The sequence below is a fragment of the Ciconia boyciana genome, chromosome 1 (assembly GCF_034638445.1).
Source record: "Ciconia boyciana chromosome 1, ASM3463844v1, whole genome shotgun sequence".
Taxonomy (NCBI): Eukaryota; Metazoa; Chordata; class Aves; order Ciconiiformes; family Ciconiidae; genus Ciconia; species Ciconia boyciana.
This window is the reverse complement of record NC_132934.1, coordinates 202164198-202185407: the sequence shown is the minus strand read 5'-3', so window position 1 is coordinate 202185407 and position 21210 is coordinate 202164198. Positions and strand designations below refer to the sequence as shown.

The 21210-nt window shown below is 38.1% G+C and overlaps 1 protein-coding gene across 3 annotated transcripts in view; it reads left to right on the top strand.

The window, feature by feature from the left end:
* The window catches only part of CUL5 (cullin 5), a 34899-nt gene extending 18076 nt beyond the window's left edge, over nt 1-16823 (top strand). Inside the window, exons 9-20 of one of the 3 annotated variants that reach the window (XR_012040479.1) lie at nt 2494-2624; nt 3398-3505; nt 4112-4176; nt 6963-7095; nt 7625-7756; nt 8416-8539; nt 9295-9470; nt 9590-9751; nt 10437-10555; nt 11876-11999; nt 13183-14713; nt 16241-16822. Coding sequence is in view for 2 of the 3 variants with exons in the window: in XM_072850599.1 (XP_072706700.1) it covers nt 2494-2624; nt 3398-3505; nt 4112-4176; nt 6963-7095; nt 7625-7756; nt 8416-8539; nt 9295-9470; nt 9590-9751; nt 10437-10555; nt 11876-11999; nt 13183-13377 (1469 nt within the window). In the remaining variant the exon portion in view is untranslated. Of the gene's footprint in view, nt 1-2493; nt 2625-3397; nt 3506-4111; nt 4177-6962; nt 7096-7624; nt 7757-8415; nt 8540-9294; nt 9471-9589; nt 9752-10436; nt 10556-11875; nt 12000-13182 lie in introns of all 3 variants that reach the window. The other 2 variants (XM_072850599.1, XM_072850600.1) reach the window with 2 other exon arrangements.
* Nucleotides 16824-21210: the final 4387 nt, after the last annotated feature.

The window sequence follows — 21210 nt, the reverse complement described above, 5'->3', positions numbered from 1 at the left end:
TAAAACAGTGTAGAAAATACTCATTTCTAAAGCTAGCATTTCAGAAAATATTTGACCTCAAAACTATGTCATACTGATCTGTTCATCTAGCAGCATGATTTCTGGCAGTAGTCCAGAGCTAAATCTAGAAAGCCACCAGACTACTTATGAGTATATGTTACAGCCTTTGGGAGAATGCAGGAGGCTTATTTAAATGCAGAACTTCAGGAGGGTTTGTCTACAGCATCCAAAGCATCTCTCTTTAGAATCTTGTTGAAGTATTCACACAGTCCTCTTTCCTTGCGGCTACGTCTGCCCTGTGATACTGCTTGGTTGCAAAATACTTCCAGTTAGTATATAAGAACTCAAGCATCTCTTCCAATTTTTTTTTTTTTTTTCCCTAAACCTACCTATGCTATTCAGAATATTTTAATCAAGGACACAGGTGCAGATGATCAAACATTTATTTAAAGACTGGAGCTATACATAGTAATATATACATCTGATGGTATCCTCTGCTGTACTTAGCTTATGCATGTCTCTCTCTGATATTATTCGCCCCAAAGAATTTCATGATGTTTTCTTTATTAAACAGCATCTGACAAAGGGCTGGGTTTTTTGGCTATGAGCGGGGCACTACTGTAAAATACTCTGTTACATTAAGTATTTAATATTTACATGCCATGCAAAGGAAGGAGGGCATAATGTTTTCCAACTAAAAACTATCAAAGATGTCATAACTTGCAAATGCTCTTCAGAACTGGCCTAGTGCGTTTTTGTTTGCTTATAGAATTGGGGATGGGAGGCCTAAATTTTATTCTTAAAGTACTTCATAACAGAAATAAAAAGTAAACTTGGCTTTTGTGAATACAAAATGAAAACAGAGTTTAAGTGCCCCAACAGCTACGATAAGGATTTCTTTACCTTTCAGTGTCATAATATGTTCTGAGAGAAATTCCAGTAAAATGGTTGTTTTGGTTTTGTTACTTTGAAATCTGTCTTTGAAGAGTCTGGGTTTTTTTTGGGTTCCTACAGTTCTAGGGAGGCACCTAAAGTCTTCCTTTGCCACCGCTTATTAGGAGAAACCACTGGATTCTTTTTCTTGAATTATTCATGCCATCACTAGTTTACAGAAACAGCTGTAGAACCCTTTAATATATCTTTTTGTTTCCTTTTTTCCGTCATCTCTTCCTCCCTCTCACCCTTTTTTAAAGTACAAATGAAAAGATCCAGTAAAAGTTGAGTGAGGTTTTTGGACTTGCCCTATGTAAAACAGTGCTGCCATCACTTACAGTACCTCTAAATTGCACTGAGAATACCTCTGACTCCATTTTTTTTTTTCTGGTTCCTGAAATCCCATTGTTTAGCCCATTGTGAGTTGTCTCTAGTAGCATTGCAAGTTCTTGTTGAAGGTTGTTGGTAGTTTCCATTCTTTAGTTTGCATTGTTATGTTCTAAAAGGATTTTTTTGTTCTCTGGGCATTGCTTTTCTATTTAGTTCTGCAACAGTTGTTGGGATACAGAAGTTGATAACATATATCATCCTCAGTGGTGAAAGGATCTTGATGTCACTGACAAAAGTATTGCAGAGGAGAAAACAAAGACAGGGCCTCTGGCTTTTGTCCCCATTCACACTAGATGTAGCATTGAGGAACTAAGCAAATCTATCAATTCTTTTTCTATCAAAAAAAGAATCAGAGTTCATGATCAGTTAGTTCTACTTCATTAAGCAGAGTCCTTTGTTGTGTTTAGTTCAAATCTCTGTGGTCTCAAACAATCTGGTGGCCTTAATCCAGGTGTTCCTTTGTGGACAGCTTTGTCAAGATGATTATTGATGTTTCACTACTGGATTTTTTTTTTTTTTAGCAGTGTTGAAATACCTTTACAAAAAGTAGACAAATAAACCATATCAGTTTTTAAAGTTTTTTGAACTGGTAGCTTTCAGAAAAGCTAAATAAACTCTTTGGGAAGACAGAAAGGAAAAAATGCTGTTTGCCTTAGTCAGTTTTGGTTACTTTAGAATTTGGCAGGCTTTTAATTAAAACAAAACATTGTAGACGGTATTGGAAGATATGCAAAGACAGCTCTGTTTGGCTTTAATTTAAAAAAAAAAAAAAAATCTTGAATCCATACAATTTGTTGCATAAACTCCTGTAGGCTTCCAACTGAAACTGGAATCCCTTTTTTGCCAGGGATTTTAAGGCAGTTATACTGAGAACCTGGACTTCATCCAAATTGCCATTGACTTAAGGTGTTTTTATTCAAGCTTGTGATTATTATATGCATAAGCAAGTATTACGTTGCAATAAACATCTCTTTTTGCCTTCAAAAGAATCTCCTTGTGGGACCAGAATTAGAACAGTATTCAAAACAGCTTTCCTTTTAAGGGATGAATTGGATTACCTGTTCTTTACATATTCAGTCTTCCATTGGGATATCCCTAGCAGAAACGCAGTATATTTGGGTTTTATACAGGTCTTTGACTGGTGGCTTTATCAGTATTTGTATCTTTCAGAGTTGCATTTAATGTTTTCACTGATGGATAAAGTTCCAAATGGCATAGAGCCTATGCTAAAAGATTTGGAAGAACATATTGTTAGTGCTGGACTTGCAGATATGGTAGCAGCTGCTGAAACTATTACTACTGTAAGTGTATTTTTTTTTTAATAAAATGACAATGAAAAAACGACTTTGCAGAAGTTAAATACTCTTTAATTATGGGACATACATGTGAATGGAAATAATTTTTGAAGTTTTTATGTTTAAACATCAAATTTTGATCCACTGAAAGTTTTAAATGTCTTTAGAATAATTTTTTTATTCCTTATGTTTTCAGTTGTAGCTTTAAAACATGAATCCAATTTGCAGTAAAGAAAAGGTTACAAATTAAGTGCATGGGATACTTATACAGTAGGATTGTGTTAGCATCTTGTGTTAGCGTCAGAAAGGCATAATCAATTTTTTCAGAATTTTAACTTCTGATGAAATTTGCTTTCAATCTAAGAGTAGTTGTTCAGTGTGGAAATTAAAAGTTTTTTTCCCCACTGTTCTTTTTCATCTTTTTATCATCTTTTTCTCTGGGTCTAGGAGGCCTGAGTATCTGCAGCAATTAGGATGTGCCTCTTCTTGGTCCTTGAAAACTTTTTTTTATTTAGAATGTATTATACAATATTTGAAAGTTATATTTTTTTATATATATATATATATATGTTTGTATATTGGAAATACTATCCTGAAAGTCTGTGTTGAGGCTTACATGCTGTAGAGCTCTTCCGTACAGAGAATAAAGATAAAATGCTCATTCATAGTATGCAGGCTTGAGGATACTACATTATTACAGATTAGGGAGTTACATGTAAGCTCATACTGAATCCTGTGGAGACTTGGTTTTTTATTTGATTTTTCGCCTCTAACTTTAGGATTCTGAGAAATACGTAGAGCAATTGCTCACGCTATTTAATCGATTTAGTAAGTTGGTTAAAGAAGCTTTTCAAGATGATCCAAGATTTCTTACTGCAAGAGATAAGGTATGTGTTTCTGCTGATCATTTGTTTCAGTTTAAGAATTGTTGTAACTCACATTATGATGTCTCTGAAATCTTTGTGCCCATTCACTGTTAAATCTAGAAGCTGCTCTTACTCTAGTAATATGCAGACTAAAATATTGATGAAACTTACTACCAGCTGATTAGCTTTTGTGTTGTAGTCATGCATAAAGATGCAGTTGTGTTCAGATTTGTAATGTTGTAGAGCACATCAGAAGGTGATCTTTGTGTTGAGCACCTTAATGTGTGATTCAGCAATATATTTATGTTTAGAATTTATTATGTATTTGAGTGTAGTCTCATGACTTCAGATATGCAACCTGCTCCATGCATTCCCTTCCTAAGTTGCTGCTTTAAGGAAAGTAGTATGTTAGTGGAAAAGAGGAAAACGCAAAACATGAGTTAATGGGAAACTGAGTCATAAGATTTGAACTCTCATACTGAAAATCAAATCCACAAACTTTGGGCTAATAAAAAAAATGGGATTAATTTCATGTTACAGTAATCTAAAGAGAGATAAAACCTTTGTGATTCATATGTTAAAGAGAGAAATTGAGTGAAGCACTGATTATCTGTAATTATTTTTCAGGCGTACAAAGCAGTTGTGAATGATGCTACAATATTTAAACTTGAATTGCCATTGAAGCAAAAGGGGTGAGCCATATAAACTTTATGTGAATCAAGGTTTTTAAATTGTTAAAGATCTAGCTTCTCTTTTAAAGTATCTCTTCAAAAAGTAACACTGTGTTTAAAAGTGCTTTGTGTTCTTTGCATTATGGAATTTCAGGTTGCTTATCAACCTCTGGCAAGACAGTCTTCACATGGCAGTGGATCAGTGAATAGCAGCCTGTTTAAACTCAAATTTATTTGTAGTAATTGGGGATCTATTCTTTTATAGTAGAGTAATGAGTCAATTTGTTAGCTAAATTTAATAATACCTTCCTGGGTTATTAATTCCAAAAACCTGAGCTGTATAACTCTGCCGCAACTTCAGTGAAAGTCCTGGGGAAAACTGAGGCAGTAATCTTTATGGGAATAACTCTGGCTGACTGAGGTGTAACCATGCACGAGCTGTTTACCACCTCCTGGTGTGCCAGCTGTGAGCATAACCTGTCTGGATGTTACATTTTTGTTTCAGTGCAGGGTTAACCAGGTTAGTTTAAACAACTTCCAGTAGATTAAGCAGACCTGTGTGACTCCAGAAAAACCATGCTTACAGTAGTGACTCTGCTAACTTAGCCAAGAGAAGGTAGCAGTCAGGTAATTGATTGTTAACATTTAACATGCCGTGTGCCACTTGAGTAGGAATCTGTATATATTTAAAAGAATAACAGAATCGTATAGGTTGGAAAAGACCTTTAAGATCATTGAGTCCAACCGTAAACCTAACACTACCAAGACCACCACTACACCATGTCCCTAAGCACCTCATCCAAACATCTTTTAAATACCTCCAGGGATGGCAACTCAACCACTTCCCTGGGCAGCCTGTTCCAATGCTTGATAACCCTTTCAGTGCAGTAAAATTTCCTAATACCCAGTCTAAACCTCCCCTCGCACAACTTGAGGCCATTTCCTCTTGTCCTATCGCTTGTTACTTGGGAGAAGAGACCGACCCCCGCCTCTCTACAACCTCCTGTCAGGTAGTTGTAGAGAGTGATAAGGTCTTCCCTCAGCCTCCTTTTCTCCAGGCTAAACAACCCTAGTTCCCTCAGCTGCTCCTCATCAGACTTGTGCTCTAGACCCTTCACCAGCTTCATTGCCCTTCTCTGGACACGCTCCAGCACCTCAAGGTCTCTCTTGTAGTGAGGGCCCCAAAACTGAACACAGGATTCGAGGTGTGGCCTCGCCAGTGCGGAGTACAGGGGGACGATCACTTCCCTAGTCCTGCTGGCCACACTATTTTTGATACTATTGGGATTGCTTTTGGGATTATTTATATAGAGTTTGTAGTCTGATTTGCTACGGAAACAAAGCTTCCCTTTCCAATTACTTCTAGTTAGGGGTGGATGGGTATCAATATCTGTTCAGCATTCTGGCTGTTATTCTGTGGTTTTGGAATAATGGTAAGCTTGGACAGGGATTAGCCTTGCTGTTTTTATGTTGTTGGAGGAACACCTTCACAAAAGACTGGATCCCTGGTTTGTGTACTTCTTACAGGTGTAGGCGAGGTGGAGGAGGTTTTAGGTCTCTGCTAATGTTTTAATTTCCCTTGGGAGCATCCAGATCAATACCTCATTCAAACTGTGTTTCACTCCTAACACTAGACCTGCCTAGTGATTTCTTAGAAACCACCATGATGGCGATGGTCTTCTGTTCAGCATTCTTCTTCCAAAGCTCTTTCAAGTTGTCTACATATGCAGCCTGGTTTAAGTAAAATGAAACTTCATCCTGCTTAACTTGTGCCGTTAAGTTCAGCCTAAGAACGTGGGATTTGGTAATTTTTTCATTGCTGTCAGGATCTTGAAGACTCCTGTTCAGAAGTACCTGGGAACACATTGATTAAATGAGGGTTCTGTCTTGTAATAACCAAAAGACTAGTGATCTGCCTTTACTCCAGATGGTCTTTAGGAGGGCAGAAGACACTAGCCTGCAAGTTGCTTCATGAATTAAAAAGGACAAGTTGTCTGAACAGAGTTTTATCACTGTCTACACTAGTTGATGAGAGGGTGAGAGAATGAACAAGAACAGTGGATTCCTGAGCATCCCCACAGCTGCTTACCTGCTGTATTACTCGCTGCCTTTGGTTTTGTCCCTTGAGACTAGCAGTCAAGTTGGTGCCATCTGACTCTAGAAGTAGGGTTTGGTCCTTGGTGCTATCTTATTCACTAGTCTAGACACAGGTTCAGAACATGACCTTGTGCTTGCATGCCTTTTGAAGAACCACAGTCTGTCTACTGTAGCATCTTCTTGTTCAACTTTAATCCGCTTTTAATTCCAAGCTGTTGGTTTGCTGTTTATACCTGCTATAAAATAATGTTATCCTGTTACTATGCGATAGATGTGTTGGGTTTTGGAGTCTGTGAAATGCAGTGCAGGAGCCTGTCCTTGAGACTTTCATTAGAGCATACTGACAAGATGAGTGAAACATTTCACTGCAGCAGTTGTTAATTCTTTACTGGAATACTTACTGCCATGCAATATTTAGTTTTCAAACTGTAATTTGAACATAATCCTTCATTGTTAGAGTTCTAAAATTAAAAGCAGTTGGAATGATCAATCTGTGTAGAAGCTGTCTGAAAATGTTTGGTAGTATTTATTCTTTCGAGAAAAAAAGAGTTATCCCTAATTTTTCATTAGTTTAACACGGATATGAATTCACCACCAGGATCCTTGCCAAGGGGATCAGGAAAGAGTGGTCTGTCTTGTTAACAGTGTGACTACTCCAGAATAGCAGGACTCTGTACGGTTTGAAGATATGTTGTTGTTCTTTTATTTAGTGTTGGATTGAAAACACAGCCTGAATCCAAATGCCCCGAGCTTCTTGCTAATTACTGTGACATGTTGCTAAGAAAAACACCACTAAGCAAAAAACTAACCTCTGAAGAAATTGAAGCAAAGCTTAAAGAAGTGGTATGTTTTCGCTTTCTACTTCTCGATTATTCTAAAGAATGAATTTGTTTGTTTTATTTCCTTATGTGGGTTGAGGCCTTGATGTTCAAAAACAGTTATGCAAGGTGTAAATAGGGAAAAGAGTTTATTATGTCATCAAGTGTGTGTGTGTTTAAATCTCATAAACTATGCAGTGTTTCATGTCTTTGTGTCAGTTCACAAAGTTAGTATGCAAATTAATGCCTATATCAGACTGTAATGTATTTCAGTAATTAATGTTAGTCTAGAAAATAATACAGGAGACTTTTACATACCAGTGTCAATGTCTTTGCTGATTCAAGAGAAGGTTCTTGTTGGTTGACGAAGAAATTGGAGGTGTGATATTACGAAAGATTCATAGCTGATGCCTGTGATAGTATTAACACAGTTGCTCTTAAGGCAATGTCACGTAGCCTTTTTCTACTTCATAGTGTACAGTGGCATTAGATCAGCATTCAAAGACTTGTCTGATTGACAATGCAAATAAATATATTAAAATCTTTTTTGACAGCTTTTGGTACTTAAATATGTACAAAATAAAGATGTTTTCATGCGATATCACAAAGCTCACTTAACAAGACGCCTGATATTAGATATATCAGCTGATAGTGAAATTGAGGAGAATATGGTGGAATGGCTCAGAGTAAGTAGCCTGACATCTTTCTTTCTTTGGTTGTGCCTCTTGCTTGTGGTATTAATTCCCACTCCTTGAACTTAGATATCCTTCTTGCTTAGGTGAGTTCTATCTTAAATTGCAGGCCACTCAGGACATCTTATACTTCCATTTTATTGCAATACTTTGTGCAAGTAAAACAGTTTAGCTCTTTTCTAAGAGAAATGTTGATCCTAATAGTGGTAGTAAGATTTTAAAATATTTAACATATGATTATCTGAAGGCTTCATATATTCCATATGCAAATGAGCAAAATGCAGTGTACTTATTGTTTTGGTATGTAAATAATTTGAGGTGTGTTCTAATCGTGGAATTTTATGTAGATTAGAATATTATTTGCATGCCTTACACATTCCTTCAAATCTCAGAATTCATTGATTCTTTAATGCATGCATGCATTCTTTAGCACTTGGATTTCTTTAAAAGAATCATCATATGCCCTTAAGGGGTAACTACTTATGATCCATGCAAAAAAACTTTATATTGCATTGTAGATTAACTGTTATTCTAAAGTGATGATACCTGTGTACTTTAATGCTATTTATTTTTAAAATAATAAACTCAAAAAAATGAAGCTTTTTGTTCATAGTTGGCTATGTCATAGTTTAGTGTTCTGTTTATTTATACAGGAAGTAGGAATGCCAGCAGACTATGTAAACAAGCTGGCTAGAATGTTCCAGGATATCAAAGTGTCTGAAGACTTGAACCAGGCCTTCAAAGAAATGCACAAAAATAATAAACTTGCTTTACCAGGTATTGTTTTCAAATGATTTGCTATTTTTCATTTCTCTTAGTGAAAGATAATTCTGTTGAATCTTGAGTTAAAAATTAGATCAACTGCAGGTTGAACATAGTCTTCAGGGCATTGTTACCCCTACATTGGAAGTGTCTGTAGGCTCTACTTTTTCTTACAGTTGACACTGGAGCTATATTATTCTGTAAGTTATTGTGGGTTTTCATTATGAGCAATCTTGTAGATACAGACTCCCTACTCTTGTAGTTAAATTCCAAGCAGGGGCTTGAATCGGTATCAACCAGGTGAATGCCTGAACTGCCCCCTTCTTTTATGCCCTCATCATTCTTCATGAGTGCTTCATGCTGTGCTCCTCCTTTACCTGCCAGCAGGAGAGCTGGATGCATGCTATGAAGAGCTCAGATCACATTTCTGAGATTAAATTTCACTGATGAGAGAGGCTGAGGAACATCCAGTTTTGGATGTGCTGTTGCTGAAAACCCTTGAGTAGTGCTTACAAGCATCAGCTATAAAGGTGCATCAGGGCTTAAGGAGCTCTGCAGAGGCAAGCCAAAAAACCAGAGGTTTCAATCAGTGTTGCTGGCAGAAAGCCAGCGGTGCATAAATAGAGTACCTTAATGTTTAAATAGGTAGACACCCTGCTACTTTCTGCAAATTCAGTCCTCCATAATTGTATTTCGAGTAGGAAAAAAATGCATTTTGTTTACCTATCTGTTATACCTGGAGATTCATATAATCCAATATTGTCTTACAGCTGACTCTGTGAATATTAAAATTTTAAATGCTGGCGCCTGGTCCCGAAGTTCTGAAAAAGTGTTTGTCTCGCTGCCCACGGAATTAGAAGATCTCATCCCAGAAGTTGAAGAATTTTATAAAAAGAATCACAGTGGTAGAAAACTGCACTGGCACCACCTCATGTCCAATGGAATTGTAAGTGTATAGTTCTTCAGTGTATCAATCTCAATGACTGTACTTTTTGTGTGTTTCTAATAGTAAGAAAGCTTGTGATCCAGAAAAGCTTATAAGTAAAATTGTCATTCTGTTCACAGATAACATTTAAGAACGAGGTTGGCCAGTATGACTTGGAGGTAACAACATTTCAGCTAGCTGTGCTGTTTGCGTGGAACCAAAGACCCAGAGAGAAGATCAGCTTTGAAAATCTTAAACTGGCAACTGAACTCCCTGATGCAGAACTTAGGAGGACTTTATGGGTATTTCCCTTTCTCTTGAAACAGATTTCTTCCTGATTTTTGTGCTCTGAAATACTGGATTAGTATTTTTAAAGCACTGTCAGATAACACTTTGAGACTGAAATGTGAACGCCTTTCTTGCTAATTAATCAGTTGTAATGCTGGCTCCTTGCACTACTGTTGAGCACACACAGCCTTTACATTAACACATTCTCTCTACCCAGTGTTATCTAGCTTAAGCTTTTGGAAACAGCAGTATCTTTTTGACCATATACTGCCTAAAGCACAGTTATGATTGTGGTTTTTGGAGTGGGACTGGTCTAATTCTAGGAAATCAGTGGCACCTGATAATTACATGTTGCTTAAAAATAACTTCAGTGTTTGCTCTATCAGACTTCTAATTATTTAGCTCAAGAATAAAGAGAGAAATCAAGTAAATCAGACTTAGCATCACTTCTGTAGCCGTGAGTTCATGCATTTTACTTACTTATGCTAACCCATTTCAGAAGGAGATTTGGTAAACTGTGTCCCCTCTCTGGTTTAATTAGTATCTTCGTGTTGCGCTCTAGCAGCTTCAAACAAGGCTACGTGGTTCCCTCACTACAGTCTGCACAGCAGTGAGCTATGTTCTTAAAAAGTAATTGTTTTCATTTAGAAAGTCTGGTGTTTTATTTTCATTCTCCCCCCCCCCCCTTTTTCTCTGTAGTCTCTTGTAGCATTTCCAAAGCTGAAACGTCAGGTTTTATTGTATGAACCTCAAGTCAATTCACCCAAAGACTTTACAGAAGGAACCCTCTTCTCGGTGAACCAGGAGTTCAGTTTAATGTAAGATGATGTTTGAAAAGTAAAATAACAATGTACTATTTTATAATTAAAGGAATTCACTTTAAGTTAACCTTCGTCCTTGAAAGTTTTCAAGATTCAGCTAGATACAGGCTTTGCTGCCCTATCCTCACTTAGTTTTGGTGATAGTCGTGCTTCGAGTAGGTGGTTGGGCTAGATGACCTCCAGCAGCCCCTTCAGACAAATGTTTCTATGATTCTGATTTCTGTGAAATTAAATTTCTTAAACGCCTAGGGATGAGGTGCAAAATTGGAGGCTTTGCTATCTTCCTGTTACTAATGAGCCCATGAAATTTCATATAGGAAGAACAGCATGTAAGCAGAGCACTAGTGCTGTATTGATTATTACAGACACACAGAGTTTCAAAAGCAGAGTGATAAGTTAAAAAAGGAAGTGAAACTGCTTAATAATGTGGTATGCTGTCAAAAGCTGGGATTTTTGGTGTGGCTTTCACCAGAGAGGAGTGTCTTTATTTCAGTGAGAATTGCAGTGCTCTTTTACTGGTGCTTTGAAGTCCTTCAGAGCATAAGGTAGTATAAAGAGAGAATATCTAAATGATATATACTACATTCAGCTTGTTTTACTTTGGTTTCTGCCTCTCTCTATTATCAATGACTATGATTAGAACTGGCTCCTTTCTACTAACCTCAGGTTCTGGGCCTCATTCTCAGTAGCTGGACAAGTGGATCTGTGGAGAGAGGGAGGTGACAAATCTGCTTTCCTGGGGCTTAGTTTCTTGCCCAGAGCCATGATGTTTGTTCCTGTCATCAGGATTACGAGCTTTGGGAAATTATGAGAGGGCATGACAGAAGAGACAGGCTGTACAGAAAGTTTGTGGGTGACCACTGAAGAATGCCGTCAGCTTTCTTTGTTACAATATCTGTTATTCATCCTTTTTTTTCTGCTAGACAGACATTTCTTTTGATGGAAAATGAACTAGTCCAATTTCCTGAACTTTGTTGTAAAAAATTCCTCTAAAGAACCCTAGTTTTATATAATTAAACTGAAATATATTTCTCTGAAACTTTATTCTTTTAAAATAGTACGGGTGACTTTCTAACTTTGGACACTTAGTTTCAGCTGATGGATTTTTTGTAATGTTGGTATATTCAGGTCTTATTGTGTGGAGACGTTGGCATTGAGTTTTGATTTGTCAGCCAGCAATCTCACTGCTGCAAGGCTAATAGCCTATAAATATCTGATATGTGATGGTACTCCTTGCTGCTGTAATTTAAGTTTAACAGGAATTCCTTAATTGAAAATGCATGTTTTGCTTATTTTCATACAATACAACTTTTTCAGAAAAAACGCTAAAGTTCAGAAAAGGGGCAAGATAAATTTGATTGGTCGATTGCAACTTACCACAGAGAGAATGCGGGAAGAGGAAAATGAAGGAATAGTCCAGCTAAGAATATTACGAACCCAGGCAAGTAAACTGTCAGAGGAATGTAAAATTACCCTATTTCTTTTGTTGTATTATCACTACTGCATGCTGGTCCACATTTGGATGTTGATGTATGAAACGAATACTTTTGAATCCCATTGGAACTTACTTTGCTATTTGGCTTAGATCCTTTGTGAATACAGGATTTTGCATGTGCATTTGTGCACTTGTAGTTACCAGCCTCCTGTTCTGATGTACCAGGTCATCGTTTTTAAAGAGGACAAACCAGATATTAAGCAAGTGGTGAAGGCATAACTCTGTAGTGGTGGGTGGCAGCAGATGGTAAAGTTGACTGACTTGAGCCGCCAATGTGAACAAACAGTATTGTTGATCTTGATCTTTTTGACTGCTCTGTATGAAGAGAGTAGAGTAATCTCAGAGATGGGATCACGCTTCAGTAATAGCAGTATGACTTTTTTGAGAGGCCTTCTCTTTAGAGGGAAAAGTTCATAAGTATATCTTAAATGTACAAACTGCAGCTTCCTGCTTTGTGGTTGGTTGTCCTTCACTCAGGTACTCGTGTCAAATCTTTTGAGCTGACAGTTCTAAAAAAAACTGATTTATTTCGGGCATCAGAGATCATTACCTACAATGGAGTCTCAAAAATCCCATTTTACCTTCAAATTGCAGGTCTCTTCTGTCAGTCAGATTAGATTCCAGACCATGCACATTGTGAATTGTACCACCTGACTTAACATCTACTTTCGGCAGAAGGATTAATGCCTGGTTGTATTTATGAAATGAGAACTCCTTGTGAGTTCCAGTTTGACATTAAGCTTGTATTTCATGAGGTATTCACGAGGTATATCACAAGTCACCCTGGAAATGGTGACTTCTGCTCAGAGAGTGAATGAACATTAGGTTTTAGTGAGTAATTCACACTCTAGATACAAGATTTAACTGCAGATTCTCCTTTGACTGGGCTTGTCTTATGTCTCTTGCATCTTGCCGGTGCTTCATTCTTTTCCTTTATCACCTTCTTTGTAAAAGCAGTTCAGTATCTACTTAGGCCAAGAAATGCAGCGTATATCTGATTTTTAAGGAAAAATATAGATTTCCTTGCTGTCTTGCCTTACTAGGAGCTCCCTATTAATTCTGTGTTCACTTTGTCACTTCACCCAGGCATTCAAAAAAATTAATTTTTTTTCCTCTTGTCCCCCACCAGGAGGCTATCATCCAAATAATGAAAATGCGGAAGAAAATTACTAATGCCCAGCTTCAGACTGAACTGGTAGAAATATTGAAAAACATGTTCTTGCCACAAAAGAAAATGATAAAAGAGCAAATTGAATGGCTTATAGAGCACAAATATATCAGAAGAGATGAGTCAGATATCAACACCTTCATATATATGGCATAATTTGAGGACTCTGCAGGATGCTGAGAACATAAATGGAAGGGTGCTTGGACAGACAGCTGCAACAGTTTGGGCTGCAGAAGGACTTGTTTTGACTTTCGTTACATATTAAAATCCCTGCCTTACCTTACAGAGGACTATATTTTGCCAATCTCATTCAGCTAGCATGATGGCATTCCCTTCATGTTGCACACTTTTAACAGCATGCTGTTTTGTGGGAAACTTGCATTCATGAAGAGCCCATTGTGAACTTTTTAAAGTAGATTTGATTTACACCCACCAGGAAGAATACAGGTTTGGGTTTTTAGATGACCAGTACTTGCACAAGGAAAAAATATTCAAATATTCATGCACTGAGGAACTGCTATTAGTTTTGGTTTGGGTTTGGTTTTTTTTTTGTTTGTTTGTTTTTTTAAATGCAATTAGGACTAGAAGTAGCACTTTCACTTTTGTGTTTTGGATCAACAGAGTAATGTACTGTCCACCTTTGATCCTTTTCATGTAATAACATTTGAGAGACACAAACACATGCATCACAACTGATACGTATTTGTTACAGTTAAAACCTGTTGGCTAGAGCAGTGCTTCAATCTAGTAACTGGATTTTAATAATTGACACATAAGTGACATAAAAGTAATTCCGCGTCATGGGTGATACTTTTCCTTAAGCAAGAGATCATTGTTTTTAAATTGTTTGCTGTAAACAAGTGGATATACGTTATTTGTTACCTTATTTGGACGGATGATTTGCTACAACCCTTTTTGAGAAGGTGAAGCTTTCTTGAATGATACTTCACTCTAAAAGCAGTTTTCATGGGTGGGTCTGTTATAGTGAACAGAAATATTAAGTGTATTTCCTTGTACATTTAATATTTGTATTCCAAATATTTAAGTATGACTACATATATCTGAATGCATTAAAGAGTAATTGATGCACAAGTCCCCCAGAAAGGAAATAACACTTGAAGATCCCTGTACTAATTCCTCATTGGTAACTTTATATATACCATGCAAGGTTAATCCAATTGGACTGGTTTTTTGTTTAGAAGTCAACATCTTTATATGAAAAACAAAGACTCTGCTTTTTATTTTTAAACTGGCAGGGTAGGAAATATAATTCTAACGAAAATGGTAAAAAGCTAAGGAAAAGTACCTTGTTTAGTGTATGCAGAGAGAGTGCCAAATACACATCAGGAATTTCAATGTTACCTCTTCTGTTTTCAATCATCTTAAGTAGCTGTTTGGCACTGCCTGCCTCTCTGCTACTCTGAAATGTCCCAGCATGTACTGGACTGATAACATGAATCACTGGAGCAGAGTGCCTGTCTTGGGACAAAAGGTAAGTTGCGCTTTACTCAGTTCTGTATGAATATTCTTCTATAAATTGCAAGTGCATGATTTTTTTTTTTAATTAACCAGTTCAAGTACAACATCTAAAGGTCTCATCTTGTTTGATGATCGAAAGGGGGAAGAGCATACAATTAACTTTAGTCAAAAAAGAAAACCTTCTAGGAAGTAAGAGGAGGAGTTTTGCTTTCACATGGTTGCAGTAAAATGTAAAGTAAGAGTGGTTTAAAAGCAAGCTACAAGAATGGCTGTTTGCACCCTTAAACAGGCTGCATACTCTGTTACTAATGTAAATGCCAATGTGACTGCCTGAGAACAGTGTGTACTTGGACATCTGTTTGAATAAGAAGTTTTCAGTAGTGAGGGTTTCATGAACAAGAGATGGGGAGAAATCGAGACCTGGCCAATTACAATTGATTGAAATCCCACAGCTTATCTTATATGCTTTTATTGATACTCAAAAGTAGATGCTGTTTAAAATATTGCATCTTTTGTGTTGGCCCTGTGGCGTTGCAATTCAGAATCAAAAGCAAGTGGTGCTCTGTGTAGTTAATCAGTAAAACTATTTGAACATTAAAAAACAAAATTCTAATAAAAAACTTCATCCTGCAAGACTTTCGGTCTTTGTAACTTAAAAGTAATAAATGGTCACTTGGGATAATTGGGGGAAAACATGACAGTCTGAGCACACTCTTTTCAACATAAAAAATTCCAACCCTTAACCAGAGAAGAACAGGTGTGAAATTGTCACATGGAAAGAGCTGCAAAGGGAGTAATGCTGATTTTGAAGCTATTGATTTAGATCTGAGAGAGAAGTTTAAGAGACGGCATCTCAGATACGACTGTTTAGGAAGCTGGAGTGTATGCAGAAAGCAACAGGTTGCTAAAAGCTAAGGAGCTGCACATTCCCTCAAGTAATAAATATGAAATAATACAACGTAAATGTCATCTGTATATTTCTCAACACCTGGGATGCAGAAATATAATTGGTAATGTGCCTATGACATGGTCATTTTTCTTTAAATATATACCGGAAATGGATGTCGGGTTTTTTATTAAATCTGAGACTCACACCAGCAAATTTGTTCAAGATGCAGAATCACGTTTAGCATCCTTTATCAGGTCACTTTCACCAATATGCACTTAAAACTAGTATCACCTGAGGCACAGGGAGATACCTGGGGTAAACTGTTATTTTGGGGAGGGTAGAGTTCAGATCTAAATGAAAATGAAGTATTCTTCACTTGCAATATGGCAACAACGCACTTTTAAGGCTGCAATTTTTAGCTATGAATATATACGTCCAAAGACCTAGCTTAAAGAGGTGCTGCATCTGAAAAACATGTTGCCACACACACTGCCACGGTGAATAGCTATGGAATGAAATCTGGTGTAGAGGGGGGGGGGATCACTCTTAATGGGTTTAATTAAGAAATACAGTTAAATCTTTCTCTGTCCCAACAACTTGATGAGGATCTCAGTTTCAATTCTGAAGTCTTCCATTTTCCTCTTTCCACAGTTGGTGTCCCTAGCTTCTATTTTTACTCATCTGTCTTTCATTTGTTACGACTGTAATGCAATTACATTTCGAAAAGACAATGTGGCTTTCTCGTTTTCACCTTTTCAAACCTAATATAAATGTTCTGAATGTTCACATGTTGCATTTATTTGCATTGGGATGCCATTGTCCTGTAAAGTGCAAATTTTAAAAATACAATTGGCAAAAAGATTTGATAGTTTTACAGAAAGATTTGCTATCTTAAACTCAAACTGTTTTCTATTTTCATCTAAATGACTGGGATGCTATCTTTGTAATTCTTTGAGGTCATATTTGTGAAATAAACAATACATGAAAGCTTTCCTGTCATACACACTATATGTAGTCTGGAGTGTTGAGCAAACTTGAGTTCCTGAGTTGTAATATCTATCTACGTATGGTATTTACAATTTTGAATGTGTGCCACTACCAAGATAATAATGCTGTACAATTCTGAATGGTGGTAGTTTCTGTATGGCAGTCCAGCTGAACTATTTTGATGTACTGCTTAATTTTTGAATTTTATTTTTTAAGTTGTATAATTTATTTTCTTGCAAAATAAAAATGTAATATAAAAGACTACTCATTTAGCAAGGTATTTTGGTGTCTTCCCCTGCAGATTTTTTAAGTTGAATTCAGGTGCTGCTCCTGAAAAACACCACTGTACGAAGTCTGCCTGATGCCAAGTCTCAAAGTCTGTTACAATCAGAGTACCAAAAAAAAAAAGAAAAAAAAAGACTTCTAGTTCTTGTCACGATTTTTCAAGTACTTAAGGTGATAGGTAGAGCTATTTAGTCTTCCAAATTCTCTTTAAAGATGAGCTGTAGTCCTTCAATTTAAATTTATCAGAGCCTGCCATGCCAAAAGTGGCTGGGGGTGCCTGACTTTCTGTTTATGGCATTTTTAAGAAGGGTTATGTCTCTGCAACTCACTGGGATGTACTTGGGTTGCTGAATGTCTCGGTTGATTTGTCTCTGAAATTACTTATAATGAGTGTCACTGAAAACTACTGGTGTTGTCACCAGAGTGTTGGGACCTTCAGGTACCTGATCCTGCAGTAAACAAGCAGGGATGTGGGAACAGTCGATTGCCCGGAGGAGTGCTTTTACTGTAATGGCTTTTCTTCTCTGATCATCCTTGCCTTTTAATGTGAATCTCTTTTTACATTTCAACTCCTTTTTCTTTTTACATTTCAACTCCTTTTTTCTTTAAGTGTACCAGCTAACATCAGTGTTTTGTGCTTTCTGGTACATGGCAAAGGTTAGAACTATTTGTATGGAATAAATAACTTTTTGAGTAACTATTCAGTGTGCATGGCAATTTTAAAACTGGCAGTTCTTAAAGGCAGAACTTTGACAGCATGCTGCCATTATTTCCAAACTTTTTTCCTCTGTTAGGGCAAAACGTAGTCTTTCACAACAATGGTTTTCCAGGTCGAGTTGCTCTCTAGAAATAAGCCAGTTATCACAGGAGTTGCTTAGCTGAATCAACTCCTACCAGTTTAAACTGATCACAGCTCAGGTAGAATCATTGACCTAAATATGAAAGGCTCTAAACCTGCTTCATTCTGCTGATAAACTAAGAACTTGCTTGCTTGCTTTGCTTTATGTGTAAACATCTCTCTTTAGGTGTAGGCATGGTGCCTGCATTTATTCCTCATTTATTCTAGTGATGGAGATCCACTATGTACCTTCAGTTGGATACTGTGCTTCAAGTCCTGCATGTGATCTGAAACACCTGTAAGAGAGAACGGTTGGGGGCACGTAGGCTGCTGCTTTGATCTGCTGATCTGGGGCACAGTCAAAGGAAATCTCGTCTCCTGAGCTAAGGAAGAGCAGCACAGTGTGGTTGGTTTTAATAGTCTAAAAGACAACACCGAAAATTAGCGACTTCGAAATTAGTGCATTACACTTGTTTTGGCGAGAAGAGATGCTGAAAGAATTAAAGAAGGGAATGCACTATGGTTTTCTTTCTGCATGCTGTTCCTGTTTTTAAGACCACGGTCTAATATTATGTGTGTACAGCTCGGGATTTGCCATCTGTTGCAGTCAGTGATTTCTACTACTGAAGACATTAAGGAAATTACCACACCTCCTGCATTTTTGTAGCAGGCACTTGGGACTTATCTCAAGCTGAGGTAAATACGCAGGATTTATTGCACCAAACAGGTACTCCAGATGTCAGTAAGCCCCCCTGGCCCAGATGACATTCAGCCATTGCTTCTGAAGGAACGGAGGTGTGAAATGGAACTGCTAGCCAAGGTGTGTCACCTATCACTACAACCAGCTTTGGTGCCAGGGGACTGGCAGGTTGCCAGCAGCTTTTGACTAGCTTCCACACCAAATGGTATGAAGAAAACCAAATTGCCATGGAGCTGGGGAAGCTACGACTTCAGCTGGGAGAGGAGACTTCAAAAGCAGATGTGACAAAAGCAGAAAGGCAGAACTATTTTCACAGAATCCTGTAACATCAGCACTAGTGCTACTTAGTAAAACCAGCAGAAGGTTGGTTTAAAACACTAAAAGAGGACTTGTTCCAGGCAAAGCTGGGGCTGCATATCACAGGTATCAGCAGGTTCAAAGAAGGTTAGACAAATTAATGGGTAACAAGTCCATAAATAGATAATAAAGGCAAGGGTAGACCCTCTAACATTTACAGTGAAGGTGGATGCTGGGGTAGTCTAGAGAAAGCGCCCTGGCTTTTCTGCTCAGCCTCAAGCAGTGGTTGTAGAGGGTGCTACTCTGCTACAGTCCCTATTGAACTCTCTCTTCTTGAATTCTCTTAAGTATAAATTACCCTGAAGAAAATGAATTATCCTGAGGAAAAGGGCTAAAGAGGGAAGGGGGAGGAGGGGGATTTAAAAAGCAACCAATTGACTAGAGGAAGCAACAGATGCAGGAGGGGAGGAGGAAGATGCGTGATGATCACAGGACCAAAAATGTAAAACATAGGGGAGCACCCTTGTCAGTGCCCACCATCTCCTGACGGTGTCCAAGCAGCCCCTGGCCGCTGCCTCGTGGGAAGGGATGCAGATCCCACAGGCAAAAGGGTTTCTTCCCTCCTCCTCCTCCAGCCTCCTCCTGCTGGTGGTGTGAATGGCCGTTTGGCCAGGACTAGGAGGTGGCTGGCAAGGGCATCCTGCCACCGGTGCGGGGTCGGGGTGGGGAGGGTGTAAACAAGCAGATGTGGGGGAAAGTGCAGCCCAAACTGCCGGGAGAGGGACTGTGCCATCGTGTGTCCCAGGACACTCGCGTCCACACGACGGAACGCTGGCTGCCATGGAGTTCTGGTTTGACCTATTGAAGGTGTACTTTCTGTATTTTTTTGATACTGCATTAGAGGATTTGTATCCTGAAATATATTTATTAACTAAAGGGAGGAGATGTTTTGGTTTTTTTCACTTAGCTTCTCTATGCGCTGGACTTCTTACGCAGCTCCAGACTAACTTTTAAACTAGTATTATTTCACTAATATCTGTCATCTTGTTGGAGACCTGAAGTTGCAGAGCAATTAAATAGTTTTCTTCTAGTGCTATGTTGTATCTTCTAAATTCCCACAGAGTTAATACTTACATTGCTGAAAACTGGTAAATTACCCAATAACCTTGCTTACCCTTTAGGCCAGGGACGTGATGCTCTGTATGTTACAATAGCCATATTTCAGCAACTTCCTAACCAGAAGACCATTGTACATCAAGGAGTTAATGACCCACGTACCAGTTAACGTGAGAAGACACAGGTTATGTTACAGCACAGGCTATGCTGTGCTATGGCACAGGTGCAGCTTGGCCTTCTGTCCTATCCTGTGCTGTACCTATCCCCCGGCCACAGAAAATACTTGGGCAGCTAACTGTAATGAAGGAACCTACAGGAGCTCCCTCCTGGCATTGGCAATTACACCACCTGCATGTTGTCTTTATCTCAAAGCGAAGCAGCATGTTCTCATGTGAACATCCTTTTATTTGACAGTAGGAATGATGACCAGAATTGTTTTCTTCTCAGAAGTTCCTACAAGAGCTCTAAAGACCAAAACACTGGGGAACCTCTCCACAACAGGATCTGCACCATGGGCCGTGCCCTGACTGGAGATGTGCCTGATGCTGCACAGCTCGGGGTTCCCAGTGTCTGAAGGGAGGTAAGATTGTCCTTACTGTCCTCTTTTTCCTTCTCATGTGAGCTCTAATAAAGGGCCTATTAATCAATACCTCTGGGAGTCCAAGTGCCTTTCTGGCTGGGATGATATGAACGCTAGTCCTGCATCCCAGAAAAAGGGCTGCCTTATACTGCAGGAGTGAAGGTGAAGTTAAATAAGAGCTTTCCCTTTTTTTGTTCTATATGTTTTTGGCATTACTAATTTCTGAAAACATCCTCATCCAAACAAGTTGGATGTCTTTCCTATATGGTACATACATATTTTCAGGGTAAAATCTTCAGTTCTTCCTGAGTCAGTATTTGTCAATTCCTGTCTTATCTCTGGTTTGTACTTGAAAACTTTGGCTCTAAATTAAAGGTCTAGACTAGATTGGTCAAACTCTCAAAACATCAGCTACTGACAGTCAAGGAAGCAAAAAAGTACAAATGCTTCCCTCATCTGTGCCAGTCCCAATCAGCCTCCTACCTTGTGCCTGGAGAATCTTTAAACATATAGGGAAAGCAAGAAGCATTTTACTTTTGAGAGCAGACAGACAGAAAGTTAAATCCTATCTCAAAGGGAAATAAATGAGATGTACAACAGAAAATGAACTGAAGCAATGTTCATGAATGTTAGTTTTACAACATGAAGAAAAAATAATAATTAAAAAAATCAGTCAAGATAGCAGGTGGATGGTAACAAGTTGTTGAGATGCTCTTGCTTTCCAGATGGTATATTGAAAGGATGCCTCTTGGCATTTGTTCCAGTTTGTAGTCCTAAGACAAGGGAAGGAAGGCTGCAAGTAAATGCCTTACCTGGCT